We start from the raw sequence: 22173 nt of genomic DNA on the forward strand, positions 1-22173 counted from the left end.
GAAACTCCTAAACCCTTCATCCAATTTTAATGTGGATACCCTCAAATGAAAGCTGCAAGTCTGAACTTCAACTGCATCTGAATTGTTTTGTTTAAAATTCATTTTGGTAATGTCTAGAACCAAAATCAGAAAAATGCTGTCTGTCCAAATATATATGGACCTAACTGTAATTGTGCCCCTGCTTTGTTACTGTGTAATGGCTGTGTCTGACCGTACAGGGACAAGGTCTGATCATACCACATCTCCTGGGCAGGGGAAAGGGGGGGATGGAGCAAAAGAAAGTATAGAAATTACAGCACGGGATCACAAATAATTCTTTGAGGTAAAACATTTTTTTTTTTTTTTAAAAAAAAACAGGCAGGGAAATGTTTTACCTCACAAAAAGAATCAGACGTGATCCCGTGATGTCCTGTCTGTATACTCTTTTGCTCCCCCCCCCCTGCCCAGGAGATGTGGTATGATCAGACCATATTCCTGCACTGTCAGACACAGCCATTAGGCTATGTGCCCACGTAGCAGATTTGATGCAGAGCGTTTTTGCCTCTCTCTAGCAGAAAAAAACACATGCAGATTTACATGCGTTTTTTTATGCCAGAGAGAAGCGTTTTTTCAGCATTTTTACATGCGTTTTTTCAAGCAGTTTTCCAAGCGATTTTAGCATCACTTGGAAAAGTGCTTGACAACTTGGTCACACTATATAAATCCATGCAACCGGCATGGATTTATATAGTGTGACCAAGTAATAGTTAAAAAAAAGAATAAGAATGGTAAAAAATAAAGATTATACTCACCTTCCGGTGTCTTCCCGGTTTCATCTCTGCTGTGTCCGGTCTCTTGCACTGCTTGCGGTGGTGTGAAGGACCTGCGGTGACGTCTGAGTCATGTGATGGGTCACATGACTCAGTGACGTCATGGCAGGTCCTTCACAACAGCGCAAACATTGCAAGAGACCGGACGGCGTGGACAAAACACCGGGAGGACATCAGAAGGTAAGTATAAACTTTATTTTTTATTTTAACCCCTTCAGGACCCAGCCTATTTTGACCCTAAAGACCTTGGCATTTTTGTCAATTCTGACCATTGTCCCTTTACGAAGTAAAAACTCTGGAACACTTCAACGGATCCTAGCGATTCTGAGACTGTTTTTTCGTGCATATTGGGCTTCATGTTAGTATTAAATTTAGGTCGATAATATTTGCGTTTATTTGTGAAAAAATCAAAAATATGGGAAAAATTTTGAAAATTTCACAATTTTCGAATTTTGAATTTTTATTCTGCTAAACCAGAGAGTGATGTGACACAAAATAGTTAATAAATAACATTTCCCACATGTCTACTTTACATCAGCACAATTTTGGGGAAAAAAAAAATTTGGTAGGAAGTTTGAAGGGTTCAAAGTCCATCAGCAATTTATCTTTTTTCCAGCAAAATTAACAAAACCATTTTTTTTAGTGACCACATCACATTTGAAGTCCCTTTGAGGGGTGTACATGACAGAAAACACCCAAAAGTGACACCATTCCAAAAACTGCACCCCTCAAGCTACTCAAAACTACATGCAAGAAGATTATTAACCCTTCAGGTACATCACAGGAACTAAAGCAACATGGAAGAAAAAAAAATGAACATTTTAATTTTTCTAACAAAAATTTTCTTTTAGCCTAAATTTTTTCATTTTCCCATGGGTAACAGGATAAAATGCATCCTAAAATTAGTTGGGCAATTTCTCCTGAGTACACTGATACCTCATATGTGGTCATAAACCACTGTTTGGGCACACGGCAGGGCTCAGAAGGGAAGGAGAGCCATTTCACTTTTTGAATGGAAAATTAGCTCCAAAAGTCAAATTGCGCTCCTTCTCTTCTGAGCCCTGCCATGCGCCCAAATAGTGGTTTATGACCACATATGAGGTATCAGTGTACTCAGGAGAAATTGCCCAACAAATTTTAGGATGCATTTTATCCTGTTACCTATGGGAAAATTAAAAAATTTAGGCTAAAAGAAAATTTGTGTGAAAAAAAAGTACTTTTTTGTTTTCACAGATCAATTTGTGAAGCACCTGGGGGTTTAAAGTGCTGACTATGCATCTAGATAAGTTCCCTGTGGGGTCTAGTTTCCAAAATGGGGTCACTTGTGGGGGAGCTCCACTGTTTAGGCACATCAGGGGCTCTCCAAACGCAACATGGTGTCCGCTAACAATTTGAGCCGATTTTCCATTCAATTTGGTGACACTCTCCCCCCCCAGCCAATGGCTGATGCTATAAGCATCAGGCCATGCCCAGATTTAAATATTTCACCAATTTTCATTGGTGAAATATTTAATTCATTCCGATTTGCAGTTCCACTAAAAGTGAAAATGAAACTGCCAATCGGAGGGGTCCCAGGCACGGGGGGGGGGTTAATCCACCCCCCATGGGGTCAACTTCAGGATGTCCAGTTGCAGTAGCAACTGTGACACCTGAGCGACCCCTCCATGTCACAGATGCTGTGACATGGGTCGGGAACGCACTGATTTCCATGTCACAGACGCTGTGACACGGTTCGGGAAGGGGTTATTTTATTTATTTTTTTTTTTACAGATTCTATGGTACCCAGGTCTGGATGAGACTCTCCTCTCCTCCAGACCTGGGTACCATCCGCACATTATAACGCGCCAATTACGCAAGTACAGATGTAGTCTTGCGGAATTGGCGCGTTCTAATGCAAGTCAATGGCGGCGATTACGCTGCGTGTCCACAAAATTAATGGGCATTGAAAGCATGGGCATTGAAAGTGCGGAATTGCATTGGAGAAGGTTTACCAAGCGTTTCCGCTGCGGAAATTCCGTAGCGTAAACGCTTGAAAAACGCATCATGGGCACACAGCCTAACACAGTACACAGCAGGGGCACATTTATAAGATTATCTCAGGACAGGAACATTTTATTTAAACACATCCAATTGTGGAAATTATTATTATTCCAAGATCTATTGATTAACATGAACTTTTCTTCATGGAAAAACCCCTTTAACCTATCTACTACTGTTAGCAATTCTGAAAAGTCAAAACTGCTAATTTCTTATAAAGTAGTCATTCATCATGGACAGGTGGCTGCCAAACCTTGTTCATTGACAGCCATTCCTCCAGACCTTCACAGCTCGGTTAGGCTGAGAGTGGATATGTTCTTAATAGAGAGGTGAAGAATAGAGAACTAAAAGTCCATACACACAGGCCAATTTGCATTGATAAGGCCTCATTCAGACATTGGCTTCTTTTTCTAGGTGCGGACCCATTTTCAACGGGGTTTGTATGTCTATTTTTGCCATCATTGATTTTCTCATATGACATATAAAAAAAAAATGCAAAGCTTCTCTTACCTGTTACAAAGATGTTAAAAGAGGAGCCATCACTGGATTTTTTTTTTAATTATTAGCAGTATTAAACTGAGTAACTCCTTTTATTATCATTGCTCTAATGATTCTGGAACAGTTTTTCTTTTTCTTCTGTGCTCCATCATACCAAAATTATGTCCCCTGGAAATAAAGATTCAAATTTTCTTTTCACCCAACTGGGCGTATACCATAGAACTTCTCTGTGGGCGTTTGTTTTTTCTCCTCTGACGTTCTCAAAACACATCCGAGTCCACAGGGATGTTCTGTGGAATAAGCCCAGTTAGTTGTAGGGAAAATGTGCACCTTTATTACCGGGGCATAACTTTAGAACAGAGGGTGTACAGCCCAAGGGTAAGTGTTCTAGCCATGGAAAAAAAAAAAGATATATGTACCTAATAAACAGACATGTGAATGAGGCCTAATACTCATTACGATCATTGGCTTGCATTATCATGTAACCAATCAGGAAAAAAAACATTCGTTCATGGGCTGATTGGATCATGTACGTGGGCCATTAAGTCACCATTCATGGCAGCATGGCCCACTGTATGAACAGGGGGTTGTGCTGCTAACAAGATGCATGCTGTCTAGAGATAGAATGATGGTGCTACAGGGGACTGTAACTGAGGACTTCTGGCTCCACAGGCACTTAAAACAGCTGATTGGCAGGGGGTGCCAGGTGTCGCAATGATAGGTCATCAATGTAATAAGTCCCGGACAACCTCTTAACAACAGTTCTGTCCCCATAGAGTTTATCGATTCAGTTGAATGGACCTTTAAACAAGTAGTGAATGACTTGTAAATAGCCGCTGCAAACATTATGGGCAAAAATCTATGTAAATGTACCTTATAGATTGGGCATGCCGAAATCAACAAACCAGGATATTTTTCTCATTAAATATCTGCTGAATGAGAGCCAGCTAACCACCAAATATATATTAAATGGTCTGCTGATGGCAAAACACCACAGCATTAGCTGGAGTTAGTCTACAGAGTATGGCCATGTTCAGGCTTTCTTGACATTCTTTAGTTCTATTCATAGCAATGCACTCAGTTGTAAGCTATAGGCAGATCTGTCATTAAGGACTAATTCAGACGTCCATGCGTTGTGATCCGATCTCGGACCAATTTGCACAGGCTGACGCATGTCTCACCACCCAAAACATGACCGCCTCATAGAAATAAATGAGGCTGTCATGCTCAGGTCGGGAGAGCAGCAGCCAGACTGTGCATTAGCCATCAGTGCTTGGACAGATTGGCACAGACATCTGAATGAGCCCTAAGCAATCAGCCTGCCTGCAGCGCTACCACAGTTGAGATCAAGCATTACACAGGGCTCAACTAAAGCAGCTGTTTGACAGTACAATGAAAGCAGAACAGATCCTCCAGAGCAATAACCCATTTACAGTAACTACTCGTTAAATGGATAAAGAGTCGAGGTTCCTGAATAGAACTCACCCTTCCCCCAATTTTAGTAACACCATAAACTAGATAACTTATTTAAATTTATGCAAAGTCGTTCATTATAAGGCCATAGAAAATTACTTTAAAAATGCAAAAATGGTTTATACCAATGGTTCACGACAAATACGATTAAACCAGAACTGTCAATCAAAAAAAGGGTCTGATCAGTCACCATGGTCACGGAGGACAGAAGCGCATGCTGTGCTATTCATCACCTGTAACTGGATTGTGGAGAGCACCTAACCTTGAGCACAGGAGGCAGCACACAATATGTATACATAAACCTTTTTCAGGGTAAGGAATCCCCCCCCCCCCAAAATGAAGAGATCTATGAAAATAAAATTAAAGAGTACGTAATCTTTATTCAAAAACAGATGCCTCTAGAGGACACTGTGGCTGACTAGCTCTTATAAACAATTCAAAGGGGTGAGTGGGCACTGCGGCTGACACCTTGGGTGATTCTGCGTGACACAGGTAATAAAATTGTTTTCTTTTAGTTTGCCTTTTGTCTGCATAATAGCCCCCATACTTAGTATTGTCTATCTGTGGAAGATAGATCTTTTGCATTACATCTATTGTTTTTGTGACTATATCTGGTCAGTGGGCAATGTGCAATTTTGATGTGTAATGAACACATTTTGAGATAGAAAATTGTTCCTGTTAGCTCAATACCATTTATATACCTTGCACTTTTCTGCTATTTGTCGTTGACAACAGGCATACTCGTTCTTGTGGTTTATATCAAGATTACCTTTTCTGGACCATACCAACCTTACATGACATTATAACTCATTATTGGTGTAAACAACAAAATCATTTTTCCAGCAGGTCTTCATTCACAACACAAAAATGCCACCATATGTATATAGAATACTGTATCGTAGCCACTGGGTATAATTGACGGCATGTTTGCATTTGTGCTGGAATAGATATCCTGGAAGCTTTTGATTGTTTATAAGATATAGTCAGCCACAGACCGTGTCCTTTAGAGGCATCTGTTTTTTAGTATTGTTTTCATTGTTGTTTTAATAAGTTTGAATAAAGATTATGTACTCTTAATTTTATTTTTATGGATCTCTTAATTTTTTCGGGGGATTCCTTACCCAGAAAAAGGTTTATGTATTGCATTGGGAAGTGCCATATATGTGTATTGATCTGTTTGTTGATATAACAATATGTATATTAAACAAGGGTAGTCACCGAGGACCTCCTAGATCATCATTAATCCAAGCAACAAAGATGAATCCTACTCCTTAGGAAATTATTCATATGTGCATACAAAACGCATTAATAAAACAGAGCGCTGAAATGAGGCAAACATATTGCCAACGTCATCCACTGATAATACATCAGTTACCATATATATACCGGTCAATGGGCAACAGGAGAATTTTCTTGACAGTGGCTAACTATTTTTTTTTTTTTTGTAGAGTCGCTGACTAGCTCAAGTATGCACAAAAAAAAAGTGTGTGTGTATATATAGTCCTGTGCAAGCCTGCACATATGCCTTGTGATGCTCCGTCCCGTTATGATCCTGTCCTGAAATGCCCTACTGTGGTACACTCCGCTCTTCTACATAATCACTAATTACCTACTGCAGACCGATGTCACATATGGAATAACCTTTCATTAACCTACATAAAGCTGGGTAAAGTGTTTCCTTGTGTTACTGCAAATTAAGAGGACTTGACAGCTCCGCTGAACGTCTATACTTTTATTCCCTACAAGAGTTGTTTCTTATGTTATGCGGTTCGTCTGTTATTCCTACTAGAAATGTATAAATAGATAACAGTGTTACCAGTCGGTGACAAGTATCTACATCTCATACAGGCCAATCGGTGGTGCTTTTGTCAGACTGTGCAAGGACACACCACTTTGGCAACTAAAACAGTAAAACATATCTGCAACTTGCTATCGCGCGACTATTTTAAAGCTCTGATTGTGTCTGTCAAAAGTTCGCAAAGCGACTGTTAAGGGGAGCGGTTGCAGACAACTTAATTTAATGGAAGGCAACCGACCCCGGGGTCCGCGAAGCAGCCTAGAGGACTGCTGCCGAACACTCTCCGGGTGGAAAGGCAAACGACAACTAAATGATAAACCCTTCCGTGTTAACTTCACACCGGACAGGGTATAGCGGTACGCTCTATCTCCGTTTACAGCACGGAGGAGAGAGCGACCGGCGACGCACCTAACAATTATCTTAGCCCTTCGTGTTAATGCACACGGAAGGGTAAGACTGTTCGCACAATCTCCAAGAACCGCAGGGAGACGTGCGACCGTGGGAACAGCAGTAGCCCTGTCTTTGATACAAGAGCTACGCTATGGGGATTGGCGCTAAAGCGGTTCACACAATCTCCAAGAACCGCAGGGAGACGTGTGACCGGACTATGAGCAGTAGCCCTGTCTACGGTACAGGCGCTACGTTATAGTAGACGGCGCTAGCGTGCGGGTGTGATTCCCGCCGGGTATTCGAGCACTCAGTCGGCGTGCTACCGGACTGAGCAAACCCGCTCTAATTAGCTCACAGGCGGCTCGGGGTGTAAGGTGAACCCCTTAGTTAGAGCCAGTCAGCGAGGCGAAGCTACCTACCTACTTTTTCTACCTGCCTAGCTAAAGCTATAGCTCTTCGAGGAGCCCAGAGTAAGCGTGCACACCACAAACAGCTAACTCAAATGATCTGAGCGTACCGCCATGTTTGTGGGAGGGCCTTTTAAAGATTAAGCACTGCCCCACTGTCGCACCATTGGTGATGACACCCGTGACCAATCAGGCGGTGCCAGGTCACCGGGTCAGGTGGGTGCCAACCCACCAATCATGATCCGCCAGGTCACGGACATGCTCAGTGCGGCAAATCCTGGACTTAGATTCCGCAAGCCCTGTCTCCCTCTGCAACCCAGGCTTAACATTGCTAGGCACAACTACCTGGGAGACAAACAGTGCTCGTGGACCAGCTAGGCGTTGGGGCTGACGGCGATGCTGAGCAGCATCAGCCCCGGCTGGACTGAAATGGGAGACCACAGAAGGTCCTGGACCCATTTCGAATCCAGCACCAGACCGACGCCCAACAGCGACACTATAGCGAATCATTGCGTCTAACATTGCAATGTGTTGCTGTGCAGCCACTCGCTAAATGCATACATTTCTAGGAAGAACACGACCAGGATAGGAAAAAACATGCTCCAGAATTATTTTCTGAAGACTACAAATATTTAGTGAAACAGCTAATAAAAAATAAAATACATGATGTTACAAAGAAAGATTTCAAGACTATGTCGCTCTCTTAATCAGGCAATGGATAACAGTATCTAAAGAAGCAAAAAGCAGAGACATGGTGTAATGAATGGACATTTAAGAAAACAAACAGAATGAGCTTGGAGGGTAAATCAGTTAGGGAGTTGCCTACTGGTTTTATTTTATACAATGGAATATAACAATTGACAAGGGGTTGTCCCTGTAGTGAACCACCCCTTAAAGGATTTACTCTCCAAGCTCATTGTTTGTTTTATTAAATGTCCATTTATTACACCAAGTCTCTGCTTTTTGCTTCTTCAGATACTTTGTTATACCATGGCTGATGAAAAGAGCCAAGTAGTCTCAAAAGTTTGCTTTATAACATCATGCATTTTATTTTTCTTAGCCATTAGAAGGTATAATGTATATACAAGATTATTATTTTGTTTCTCTTACTGAGAGCAATCAACCTTATTACCACAGGCTAACAAGGCACCTAAAGCTTTTTTAGTGAAACAAACATGTTTGCAGTAGTGAAAGGTCCTCACTAATGTCATGATCATTATAACATTCTGCCCATTCATAGGTAAGAGACACAAATATAAGGTACAGTGGCCATCATTTACTAACAAGTATTTTGCGCCAATAAAATTGGAACGAGTAGTTGGCATGAATGGTGCATTATTTATTAAAGGGATTGTACAGGATTAGAAAAAAAAATGGCTGCTGTAATAGCTGGCGATTTACACACTGAAAACACTGCAAAATACATAGCAGGCTGTTTTTACCATGTCCGAACTCATTAAAAGGTGTTGTATGAGCTCAAAGGGGAATGCTCATTTTGAGAACTTTTTCACTTGATGGGCAATAAATGCCTGATACTGTATCTGTGAGCCCGGAAAACATACCCCTTTAACCAACAATTTATCTCCAAGTCGCCATTAAAAGGCAATTTAATTCATAACAAAATTGAGAAAAGATCGAACTTGTTCACCTCCTCTCCTTTCAAGTCAGGGCTCTGCAAGCCTAGCTCTCACAATCTGTGGGGTCCCACTGTTCAGACCCGCCACAATCAATAAGATGTCCTCTATCCTATGAATTGTGGATAACTTACTATTTTTGGAATAACCCTTTAAAGAGGACCTGTCACTTGTTAAAAAATTGTGTTAAATGACTTAAAGAAAATCCCTGCGCTCCCCTGACTCTGACGCTTTTTTCTATTTGTGCTGTGTTACTCCATTGCAGAGATATTCATATTTGCCGCTTTTGGGGTGCTCTACTTGAAAACTCTGCTTGTTGCCCAACTTGCCATTTCTTCAGTCTTCTCTGGGGGGGCGTGCGCTTCCACCCACCCTCTCCCAATCACAGCTCAGCAGCATTTGAGAGTGACAGGTTGCTAGATCATTCGCAAAGCTGTGATTGGCAGCAAATGGGAAGGAGGGGGTAAAAGCACGTGCCCCCAGAAAAGACTGAAAAAACGTCTAGTTGGACTGCAAGAGATTTCACAAACTGTGCTACAGAACAAACAATTGTGAATCTCTGCAATAGAGGGAAGAGGTACAAAAATGGAAAAGAGTGGCAGAATTAGAGGAGCACAGATTTTTACAAGATATAAACTTTAATCTTATTCCCAGCAAGTGAATTGAGCAAAGTCGAGCACATATAGTCAGAATGTGGCCAGAAGTATGCAAATCACATACCTGAGGTCACGTGAATTTCCGGTCTCGTTGCAGATACCGGAGAATCCTGACAAGAGTGCCATGCATGTGAGGATTCAGAAGTCACTTACTGTGACTGCAGACTTAGAAAAATATGCATGACGCTTTTAATGTGCGAGTCAGACACTAGGGACGACAGCAGTTCCTGAGAGTAAAAACAAAGTAATAAAGCATAGGGCACAGGTGACAGATGCAAATGCTCCACCGAACGGTTTCAGTAATGGCCCAGTTTTCTTTTCTCACTTTCCTACATCATGTGAAGTGTAGTAACAGAGAGTAATATATGATCTGCAGCAGGGGGCAAGCAAGAATATACCATCAATGGTGAATTTTGGCAGTAGTTCAGGCCCACATACAGATTACAATTAAGTCGGCTGAACCCGCTGATATACATGGGTTCGGACGGCAGTTTAGTGTGTATAGGGGCTCGGTCCACTGATCGTCGGAGAGGTCGATCGGGCAGGTCCGATTTTGGACTGCCGATCGCATTGTTCTGGAGATAAGTTGACGGTCGACGCGTCAACCAGTGACTTTCTCATAGAGAAGACAGGACCACTCAACCGAATGAGCTCTCGTGTACTGCAGAATCGGCCGTGACGGCTGTTGGCCTACAGTCATCTAATGAGCGTTGACGGTTTTAGTCATGTGCTCAGTGCTGTTTTCAGTAATCATACAGATTTGATGTACACCATCAGCAAAGAATTTTGGTTCTCAGTCCCTAAAATACTGATAGGGACCCAGCCCTCTCCAGTTATAAATGCTGATGGGGGTCTACCTTGAGCAGTTTATCAATGGAGCTAGAGACTCTTTCCTACCGGTTTACAAATGCTAACTGGACCTCGTACCAACTAGATTATTGTACAGAAACAGGGATCTACTGATCCCCTATTATAAATACTGACCTGAATGCTCTTCTATTCATTTCCAAATCCTGATAGGGGGGCCACCTCCACCAATTTATAAATGCCGACAGGAATATCTTTCACTACTCTTTTTGCTCACTGGAATGTACTCAACCCCATTCGTAAATCCTAGCAGGGATCTTCTTTCTTACTTATAAATTTGACAGTGATCATGTCGCCCAAATGTTTGCAACTGACCGGTTTATACATGTTTATAGCGGTCCTCACCTATCATATTATTAATGTTGACAGGGGTAGGAAGGAGATCACTGCCCATGATTGTGTGATCCCCTCGCCCTACAGACGGCGGCCGGCCTCCCCTCGCCCTACAGACGGCGGCCGGCCTCCCCTCGCCCTACAGACGGCGGCCGGCCTCCCCTCGCCTTCCTGCAGGCAGCAGCCAGGAGCCCCTCACCCTCGCAGGCAGTGGCCTATACAAGCTCCTGTGTATAACAGCTGCCGGCCGGCGATACATGACACGTAGGGAGCGGCACGTCACGGCTCGGTAACAGCCCCCACTCCCCGGCACTCACCGTGCACGGCGGACGCCTGGAGGATAGCCCCTGACGTGCCATCGATGACTTTGATGCTGCCCCGGGTGGTGACGGCCAGGATGGCATTCAGCGCCGGATGATAGGACAGACTGCTCACACCATGTTCGTCACAGCGCAAACATCCATCTCTCATAACTAACCACTCCGAGGATCCCGCCGCAGCCCCCGCCGCCATCTTCGGCAGCCGGGCCCCCTCCGGGCGGGACACCGGGGCGGGGAGGCCGGGGTAAGAGCGAGGCACAGAGGCTGACGAGCGAGAACTTCTGGGGCAGGAGGAAGAGGATTCCGTTCCAGGAGCCGGGTGAGAAGGAGGGAGAAGAGGAGGAGGAGGGCCGCCGGCCGCTGCGTCAGGTGACAGGAGAGCAGCAGCCGCAGCAGCTCCACTACCGCTATACACCATCCGGGGCAGCAGCCAGGAAGCCGCACGGACAGGAGGAGGGGACACCGGAAGTGACGACACCTGCGCTCGCCTGACGGCCGTGCGTGTGCGTCCTGCCAGCCACAGAGAACACTGCGCTTTTTTTTTTTGCTTATCAAACAAACTTTATTGACCAGAAACTCGCACAGTGACTCAGACAATTTGAGTAACCGCACTGTTACTACACTGCGGTGTCTGTAGGTGCCCTCCGCCATTGGGTAGGGCTACAATCACACACGCAGTTTTCCATGCCGTTTTATTCAGACGAAGCCATAAGTGGGTCTAAATTGAAGAAAATGTATAAAGGAAAAACATAGTTGTCATTTATATCCACCCCTGAGGCTCCACACACCGCCCTTCAGCTCCCTCACATAGATGGCTACAGTCGCTTTGGGACTGTGGATTATTTTTTGTTCCGGAGCCGCCAGAACTTTCTCATCTTTATGTAGTGTTGCTATAGGACGTCTGGCATACTCGTGTCTGTAAGGCCGCGTTCACACGTTGCATAAATACTGTGTTTTTTGTTTTCTGCAGGTGTCCACACCAAACTACACATTAACACTTTTTTTGTCTAAATTTCCAACCAAAGTGGATGCGATTCCATGAAATCTCCGCTCTCTGTGGTCTGAAGACGCTGCTGAACTCTGAGGTTTTGGTGCATTTTTGTTTTCTATGGGGTTCGTATGAAAAAAAAACACATGAAAAAAAATTGCTGCTTTTTTAAGCGCAGAATCAATGCTTTTCTGTAGTATAAAAAAAATGTCTGCATCATATCTCCACCAAAATCTCATCAAATAAGGGGGAAAACGCATACAAGAAACACAGCAAAGACGTAGTAATCAGAGAAGATTGTTATTGCGTTGTGGGGCTAGGACACCTGCAGAAAAAAATGAAGCAGTAGAACGAACACAGCATATATGCTACGTGTGAACACAGCCTCAGCGTTACGTTTTTATTATATTTTTTATGGGTTTAAAACAGAAAAAATATCACACCATTTTTTACGCCATTTACCGATCCCCGTAAATAATGTCATCACTGTATTGTGCAGGTCATTACGATTATAGGAACACAAAAAATGTCTGTTATTTGCTAATTTGTGATGTTTATTATTTAAAAAATAATATTTTTTTTTCATTATCAAGTGTTTTTCATTATTTTTTAGTAATTTTATAGCATTAAAAATCTCTTTTGTTCTCCCTCTAGACTACAAATACATAGAAATACTCTGCTATGTACAATATATCAGTATAATCTGCCTGTGGGGTCAGCGATACAGATCAGGTACACAAAATTCTCCCAGTGATATCACCAGATCCTGTGGTTCAATTGTTTTAGCTCCTGTAGCAGCGAGCAGAGCTATCTCCAATTGCTACTATTTAAAGGGGTTGTGGTACTGTCTTAAACTGAAACCATAATTTTTATTACATAAATCAATAGTACACATGAAAATAAAAAACTTTGTAATATATCTTACCTGAGAAATCTGCTAGGACTGATCATTTTCAAAAATTTTCAATTATTTGGTAAAATCTGTATTCAGTGAAGACAGATTGTTTCATTACTGAGATAGGAGATGACAGCTGCTACTGGTGAGATTCTATATAGATGGAAGGAAGGGGGAGGTTACCTGATAATTGAGAGGTTTGATAATGACTCATTCATTCTGGCAGAAAAAGAAGCAGATTTATCTGGTAAGATATACTGTAGTAAGACTCTTTCACACGTCAGTGTCTCTAGTACGTGTGGTGGCAGTTTCCAGACGTACTGGAGACACTGACACGTAGACCCCTTCAAATGAATGGGTCTGTGCACATGTCAGCGTGTTTCCATGGACTGTGTTATCTGGAGAGCCTTACACAACTCTCTCGTCACTCTGGACCTGAAAGGAGTTCCTTAGTCCATCAGGATCTCCTTTGGCAGGCCCGTCCGGGAAAAAATATTGACTAGCTCTTGGGCTATACTCTTGGCAGAGGAGTTTCTCAATGGTATCACCTCCAGGTACCGTGTTGCCTAGTCCATGACCACCAGGATACATTGGTGCCCTCTGGCGGTCTTAACCAGGGGTCCGACAAGACCCATAGCAATACGGTCAAATGGGACTGTGAAGATCTGAGGTTGTGGGTTGTAATGATCACCTAGGCAGGTTAACAATGCAACTATTTTTATTCCTTACATCCATGGTCTTCTAGCATTTCCTGGTAGATGGTCACAATGCAATGTCCCCAGTCCACAAGATCCCATTCTGGGGCCAATAGTTCACTGCCCTCATACCAGGCGCTACCCACTGCCTCTCAACTTTTGGTTGGCCCACAGTTTTTGTATCTCCCGCCAGAATAGTCTGTAGTGACAGTCCATGCTCCATACCACGACCGTAGCACATGTCTACCACTCCAGCTGGCAAAAACAATCTATAAGATAGTTCCTCACATCCTGACGATAGATATCATGACCGTAGCACGTGTATAAAGCTCCAGCCGGCAACCAATCTCCATAAGCCATCCATACAGGGGCACCAGGACCTCGCCAACAGATCTTCGCCCCTCGGTGTCACTACGCCACTGCCTCACTAAACAGGTGGCTTATTGTTCTCCCTCTCCTGAAATCAGAACCCCTGGATGGGCAGAAGTGTTCACACCATCTCCCTTAAACATTTGTTTTGAGCTCAAAAAATTAAGAATGTTCCAGAAACCGAGTCTCCAGCCTGTCTGCAGGGTTGTGTATTAGGGATGCCACCTCCAGAGAGGAACAAAGACACACATGACCCCACCAGATGCAGGACAGAAATGCTAATATAGGCCTTATGTATACATGATATCCATCCCACATGTCTTCCTCTGCTTACTGTCACTGGATGGAAACATTGATTCCTGAAGCTGAACACTTTCCAGGTTAAATTAGTGCACTTAAACTGACGTGCAAGCAAATCCCTAATAAACACAACAGTAAGATCAACGTACTGGTGCTCCATGCTGGAAAAAGTACGAGACTAGCTCCTCATAGAGACCTCTGTTTTGAGTAATGGCACTAGGGGACTACGGAAGTGAGAGACTGGAGCAGTTAGCTGGCCGGTGGGACAAGACCGGCAATAAGTTAGAATCTCTCGGTGACATCCAGGCCAGTAGAACCTCTAAAGCAGGGTTCCCCAACTCCAGTCCTCAAGGCCCACCAACAGGTCATGTTTTCAGGATTTCCTTAGTATTACACAGGTGATAATTGCATCACCTGCACAGGCAATAATTCCATCACCTGTGCAATACTAAGGAAATCCTGAAAACATGACCTGTTGGTGGGCCTTGAGGACTGGAGTTGGGGAACCCTGCTCTAAAGGACCCACTCTAGGGTGTTATCTACGCCCAGATGCCAGTCCAAGATATGATAAAGGGCCAGGTCTAACACCCTACGCCTATAGGGCCCTGATAATAACAGTTGCTCTATTATCTTCCCCCTCAATTGAGTAACCCAATATAGCAAGTCCTCATTTACCGCAAAGTATGGAAACTTGGTGCCAGCCCCCGGCTCTTGAGCAACCCATTTATCAAATGCTCCTTTTAATGTAAAGTCCTTCATTTGAGCAGTCCCAAAATTCACCCCAGAAACCCCCAACTTAGGAATGTCAGCCTCATGGGTCGCCGTCTCATCCTCATTGCCTGCAAGGACACACAGTGGGAACTCATCTGCCTTCGAATGTGATAGGGATCCTCCATGGTCAAACCAGCTCTTATCTGAATAACTTGGCACCCCCGCCTTTCGCCAGAAGTCCCAGAATAAGATAAAGTCCTGCCCTATTATAACTCAGTGCCACAGTTAGTTTCTATAGTCGCTCTGGCAACAGGGTAATACCTGGTGTCCCCGTTAATACAGCGGATGCCCATGATCTTCCCGGGGATCAACTGGTGGGGGAGTGTGCCCCTTACCAGGGTCACCAGACTCCCTAAATCCAGGAGTCCAGACACCAGTACTCCATTTGTTGTCACGGGACATGCCTGCGGCCCCTCACCGGGCTGATAGTCCACGCTGCAGGCCGGACAGGCATAATTGTCACGGGTGTGTCAGAAGTGACAGTCGCCCTGCAGTTGGTTGCAGGAGATCTCTACGTTTGGCATTACAGAGATCTTCTTAGAGGCCGTCTCTAGGACTCAGTGGCTACCTTCCTCTGGCTAATTAACATGGTGCCTGGGTGTATAAATACATGCTGTGTTTCAGAGGGAGGTGCCGGTGATATTCATTACTACTTGTGAAGGCTTTACCAAGAGAAGTACTTCGTCGTCTCTGGAGCTTGAGGACATGTGCGCATTTGTCTGGAGTCGTCTAAAGCTAAGCAGTTTCCCCCTGTTTGTGTACCCTTGTTGTCTATAGTGTTTAGTGGAGATCGACTAGTGCTCATCTCCTCCCTTCCCTAGCCTTAGCCATACGCCAGGGATAGACAGGACAAGGCACTCGTGCGGCGATTGGTGAAGAGCCAATACAGGGACGTTAGGGGAGACAAGGTGACGGTAGATCAACCTAGGAGGACTCCACTTCCCCACTTTCCCTAGAGTCTGGGCTCCCTTTCCCTCTTCCCTTTGTGTTGCACTAAGTCTTTCCCACAATAATACGAACAACGCCTCCCTATTAGTGTTTGAGCGAGTATGTTCTATTAACCCTTTCGCCGAGTATACTCGGGCCGAGCTCCGAGTAGTTACAGCTGCTCGGTGATATGGTTGAATCGCTCCCGTGTGCATGATTTGCAACTGTTTCACAGCTTTATTACATGTGAGGAATGTGTAAGAAATAGACATTCCTCACATGTAATAAAAGTGTCAAACAGTTGCAAATCATGCACACGGGAGCAATTCAACCATATCACCGAGCAGCTGTAACTACTCGGAGCTCGGCCCGAGTATACTCGGACAGAACATACTCGCTCAACCCTACTCCCTATTCTGCAGTCCATCTGTTCGGTGGACATAGGACAATGGACGGCTATGTGCCCAGGACCGTGACACCTCCAACAAATTAAGTCCTTACTATGTGGTGGTAATATGTGGTCCGGCCATGATGTGGTGGCATTTGTCCCTTGTATGTGATATTATTTGGTCACTATGTGGTGGTAACATGTGGTCGAGCCATGGTGTGATGGTATTTGTTCCTTGTATGTGGTATTATTGGTCATTTTAAAAAATGTATGTGACACATTCCCGTAAAGAAACATAAATAAAAATATACCTAAAAAGAATATTGAGTATTTTAATAAATGTTTAATAGGTTAGAGTAGAGTAGGGCCCGGCCAGAAGAGTCTACCTTGTTGTGGTGGCGGCTTAAAAAATCTTTTGGCCAAAACAAAATGTGATATGGAGATCGATGGGAACTGTTCATGCGTGATTGGTGCCGAAGTGGAGTTTTTCCTAGAGTGGGCGGTGGGACTGTGGAAAATTCAAGGGGTGGAGGTGGATATGGAGTGGAGCCTGGGTGGAGTCTCAAGGGGGCCCGAAAATTTTGCCAATATGGGGCCCTGAAATTCCTGGTGGCAGCCCTGCCCATAATACTGCATGGATGACTATGTGGTGCCCATACTACTGTATGGAGGACTTTGTGGGGCCCATTGTACTGTATAGAGCACTATGTGTGTCCCATTATACTGTATGGAGCAGTATATGCAACCCATTATACTGTATGAAGGACTATGTGATGCCCATAATACTGCATGGAGGACTATGAGGTACCTATAATACTGTATGGAGACTATGTGGTGCCCATAATACTGTATGGAGGACTATAAAGGAGGAAAATAACTTTGCAGGGGTTGCAACGTTGTAAGATATGCTCCTCTGTGACCCCACTGAATATTAAGGGTTTTTTTGGGGGGAACTAGAACTTCTACTATGGGGCCCCATGATTTCTATGTACGCCCCTGTTCTTAACGTGTTTGTTCTTTGTCCGGTGATGACTCGCAGCGTGAGCTTGCGTTCCACATACCGGATCCTGTGCTCCAGCATACCGGAAACAGACACACCATGGAGCGCTGTATTTGAAGCTGCCCTGTCATCACAGCGAGCGCCACAACATTCAGGATTCCCTCTGCACATACAGGTAACCTCTACATCTAAGTGAGCATTTCAATCCATTTGATTTGGAAACCGCTTCTATGGGTCAGCAACTTTGGATCTTTTCTAGTGGGACATGTTACCTTTTATTATCCATTTTTTCCTAGGACCATTGCCTGTTATTCCTAAATTCCCCATATTCAACAGGTAAATTATTGAGAGACTCTTATATCTAAGATATATGGACTATGTGCATTATACACTGAGTTGTGTGTCATTTTATTTCAGCTACACAGGGTAACTCCCAGTGTAGTACACTGGTTGTGGTCATATTCTACCATTTCACTGACAAGTTGGTATGTATAAAATTTTCCTGGACCCCTGACTTTCCACAATCTTTATGAATTTTCCACAATCTAATATTTTTTTCTGTAGAATATCCAATATTCACCATTCGCAGCAAATCCAGACCATATACTCTTCAAATCTTCATATGGGTACTACAAATTTTTCATGCTCATTATTACAAGTGACATTAGTACAAGATCATGACATTTATTAACTTTCACTATGCATTATTATTACATATATATATATATTTTCTTCCCATCTAGCTGATATTCCTAGATCTATATTTATCACTTTATGTTCTCATTATAAAACAGCTTCAATATCGATACCTTATAGGTCCTTCTCTGGTGAATGTCTGCTGTTTTATATTCTATCTTCATTCTTCATATGTACACCTTGTAACATACCTGGCGGCGTCCTTGCATAGTGGTCCATCTCCCACTGTGCAGGAGCGCGCACTTGATCTCCTGTCCAGAATGTCTCTCTGGCTTCCCTCCATGCTGTCTGTTTGTGTCTGTCTCTGCTGCTTAAGGGCGGCGCCCGATCACTTCCTGCTTTTTGTACCTGCTGTGGGTCACACCCCTTGTGCGTCCTCAGCCTATTGCTGTCTGACACTTGGTATATAGCTCAGCAGCTCCCTTCTATCCCTGCCTGAGCATAGTGTTTTCCTTCAGTGTGTGCTTGCACTCTGAAGGTGCCAGGTCCCGTCTTTGTTTCCTTGTCTGCCTTTCCTGGAGGCTCTATTTCCAGGCCTGTCTGAACTTAGTCCTGTATATCTCCTGCTTTGCGGTATTAGTTCCCGTGTCTGAACTAAGTCCTGTATGTCTCCTGCTTTTTGTATCAGTTCCCGTGTCTGAACTGAGTCCTGTATGTCTCCTGCTTTGCGGTATTAGTTCCCGTGTCTGAACTAAGTCCTGTATGTCTCCTGCTTTTTGTATCAGTTCCCGTGTCTGAACTGAGTCCTGTATGTCTCCTGCTTTTTGTATCAGTTCCTGTGTCTGAACTGAGTCCTGTATGTCTCCTGCTTTTTGTATCAGTTCCCGTGTCTGAACTGAGTCCTGTATTTCTCCTGCTTTGCGGTATCAGCTCCCGTGTCTGAACTGTGTCCTGTATGTCTCCTGCTTTGCGGTATTAGTTCCCGTGTCTGAACTAAGTCCTGTATGTCTCCTGCTTTGCGGTATTAGTTCCCGTGTCTGAACTAAGTCCTGTATGTCTCCTACTTTGCGGTATTAGTTCCCGTGTCTGAACTGAGTCCTTTCTGTGTATCTTGTCTGTCCTGTCTGAACACGCTCCTAGCCTGTTCCTCCCGCCTTCTAGGAGCCGATTACCTAGACCCGCTCCTGTATCTTGTCTGTCCTGTCTGAACACGCTCCTTGCCTGTTCGTCCCGCCTCTCTGGGGGCAGTATTCCCAGACCCGCTCCTGTATCCCGCTGCAGTGTCGGTCTCCTCCGTACACTCAGTTCCAGTCTGAACTCTCTCCTATCCTTTACCTGTTTTGCCTCTATGTCCGTTCCCTTCCTTTTTCTGCAGAGTCTGAACTCGTACCTAACTCCTGCTTGTTGTCTCTGCAAGTACTGTGTGAGTATCTGGCTCTGTCTTTCCCTTCCTGTCTGTTCCGTGTGAACAGAGTCCTGTCCTGCCCTGCTTCTGCCCGCTGCTCCGGCAGTCCTGTCCTGCCCTGCTTCTGCCCGCTGCTCCGGCAGTCCTGTCCTGCCCTGCTTCTGCCCGCTGCTCCGGCAGTCCTGTCCTGCCCTGCTTCTGCCCGCTGCTCCGGCAGTCCTGTCCTGCCCTGCTTCTGCCCGCTGCTCCGGCAGTCCTGTCCTGCCCTGCCTGTACCCCTCTGCCTGTAATGTTCCTGAGTCCCAGTGTGTACTGGGCCCTATCCCGCCTGTGTTCCTACCTGCTAGTGCCTCCCTGTCTGCACTCTAGCTGTGCTTGCCTTTACCCCACTGCCTGCATACCCGCCTGCCTGCATACCAGTCGTGCCTGCCTATACCCACCAGTCTGTGTGCCAGCCTACCAGCCTGTTCCTGTATTCCCCTGTGTGGGTCAACAGCCGTGTCCGGGGTCTGTCCTGGAGTAGCACCTGGTCCCTCTGCTCGGTTCCTCCTTGGTGCACTGGCGTCGTATGCCGTCGTGCGACCCTGGTCGGATCGGGTGAATACTTAGTCACGCCCCTCCAGGCATTCACTCTCCGGCACGGTCCAGTGGAATCACTACCAATCACACGCACACGCCGCTTAGCCCGGGCGTGTGCATAACAGCATGCTCAGGCCATGGTTCCCGTTGAGCCCCACGGCCTTCGCCCTCTGAGAAGTTTTCCAGCGAATATATGCATTAAAATAAATAAATAAATTTTTTTTTTCTCTTAGCTGAGTTCCAGGCGAAATTACGCACCGTCCAGATGGATCTATCAGCTCTCGTTCCTGCGGATCCGCCACGTTACTATGGGGATCCAAGACAGTGTCGTGCATTTGTGGAGCAATGCATGCTACACTTTAAGGCCTACCCTCTCTATTTTCCTTCCGATTGGGCTAAAGTGGCCTTTATTATGTCTTACCTGGCGGGTGATGCCTTGGAATGGATCAACCCCCTATATGAAACACAGGATCCGATCCTCCGGGACCTAATGGCCTTCCTGGTGGCCTTTCTAATGGTCTTCGATGATCCTAACCCGGAGGCTCCTGCTGAAGCTTCACCTCCCAATATCCCGGAGCAGCCCCGATGGGTAATGTGTGTGGGTAGCGCAATAGTCCTCCAGCCCAATGAGACTACTGCCCACCCAGAATCCTCACAGGGTGACTACGCTTTCCGGAATACTTCTCTCAACCTCAAGAGGCAGTCCAGACGTGCTAGACTTAGAGGCAAGCCGTCACGCCAGGGTCTGTCCTCCCTGAGACCTCCTGACCCCAACCTTGAAGTCCCTACTGAAGCTTCACCTCCCTGTATCCCGGAGAAACCCCAATGGGTAATGTGCGTGGGTAGTGCACCAGTTCTCCTGCCCGAAGAGACTTCTGCCCATCCAGACTCCACACAGGAGAACTTCCTGCACCCGGCATCAGATGCTTCTCTCTCTTTAACCGGTGTGCATGTCCAAGGATGCTCCAAAGCTGTGGTTACCTCTGAGTCTGTGCACCTCTACTACCTGGCGGAGGATCCCCTGTTGCCTCCTGAATCCTCCGGGATACCACTCGATGACAAATGGAGAGAGACTTCTCTACACCCGGTACTCAATACTTTGTCCGCTTCGTCCTGTGAGCCTGACAATGGGTACCCCAAAGTGGTAGTTACCTCCGAGTCTCTACACCCCTCCGACCAGGCGGAGGATCTCCAGTTGTCTCCTGAACCCTTCGGGGTGCTACCTGGTAGCGAAAGTACAGAGACTCTCCTATACTCTGTACCTGATACCTCGCTCGCTTCGTCCAGTGAGTCCAACCTAGTGTACTCCGAAGCAGAAGTTACTCCCGAGTCTCTACACCCCTCCGACCAGGCGGAGGACCTCCAGTTGTGTTCAGAACCCTTCGGGGTGCCACCTGGTGGTGAATGGACAGAGACTTTCCTATACTCGGTACCCGATACCTCGCCTGCTTCCTCCAGTGAGTCCAACCTAGTGTACTCCGAAGCAGAGGTTACTCCCGAGTCTCTACACCCCTCCGACCAGGCGGAGGACCTCCAGTTGTGTTCAGAACCCTTCGGGGTGCCACCTGGTGGTGAATGGACAGAGACTTTCCTATACTCGGTACCCGATACCTCGCCTGCTTCCTCCAGTGAGTCCGACCTAGTGTACTCTGAAGCAGTTGTTTTCTCTGAGCCTCTGCACTCTTCTGACCCGGCGGAGGACCTCCAGTTGTTTCCTGAATCCTCCGGGGTACCACCAGATAACAAAGAGACAGTGACTTTTCCTCATTATGTACCTGATAACCCGTCTATTTTTTCCTGTGAGCTTGACAAGATGTACCTCGAAGCAGAGATTACCCTCAAGTCTCTGTCCCCCTCCAACCCAGTGAACGACTGGTCCTCGAATTCCCTGCGGAAGATTCTGGCAGGCCTGAAGAAGAGGGGGCGTAAGGGGGGAGGTACTGTAACATACCTGGCGGCGTCCTTGCATAGTGGTCCATCTCCCACTGTGCAGGAGCG

General features: G+C 45.4%; 1 protein-coding gene across 9 annotated transcripts in view; it reads right to left on the reverse strand.

Moving 5' to 3' along the window:
- BIRC6 (baculoviral IAP repeat containing 6) overlaps positions 1-11703 on the reverse strand; it is a 288254-nt gene extending 276551 nt beyond the window's left edge. For all 9 annotated transcript variants that reach the window (XM_073672646.1, XM_073672640.1, XM_073672642.1 and 6 more), the window contains exon 1: positions 11220-11703. In XM_073672646.1, coding sequence (XP_073528747.1) covers positions 11220-11640 — 421 coding nt within the window. In that variant the 5' untranslated portion in view covers positions 11641-11703. The remainder of the gene's footprint in view (positions 1-11219) is intronic.
- Positions 11704-22173: the final 10470 nt, after the last annotated feature.

This window comes from Phyllobates terribilis, unplaced genomic scaffold (genome assembly GCF_046119375.1).
Source record: "Phyllobates terribilis strain yellow unplaced genomic scaffold, ASM4611937v1 Scaffold_3__8_contigs__length_932513732, whole genome shotgun sequence".
NCBI lineage: Eukaryota > Metazoa > Chordata > Amphibia > Anura > Dendrobatidae > Phyllobates > Phyllobates terribilis.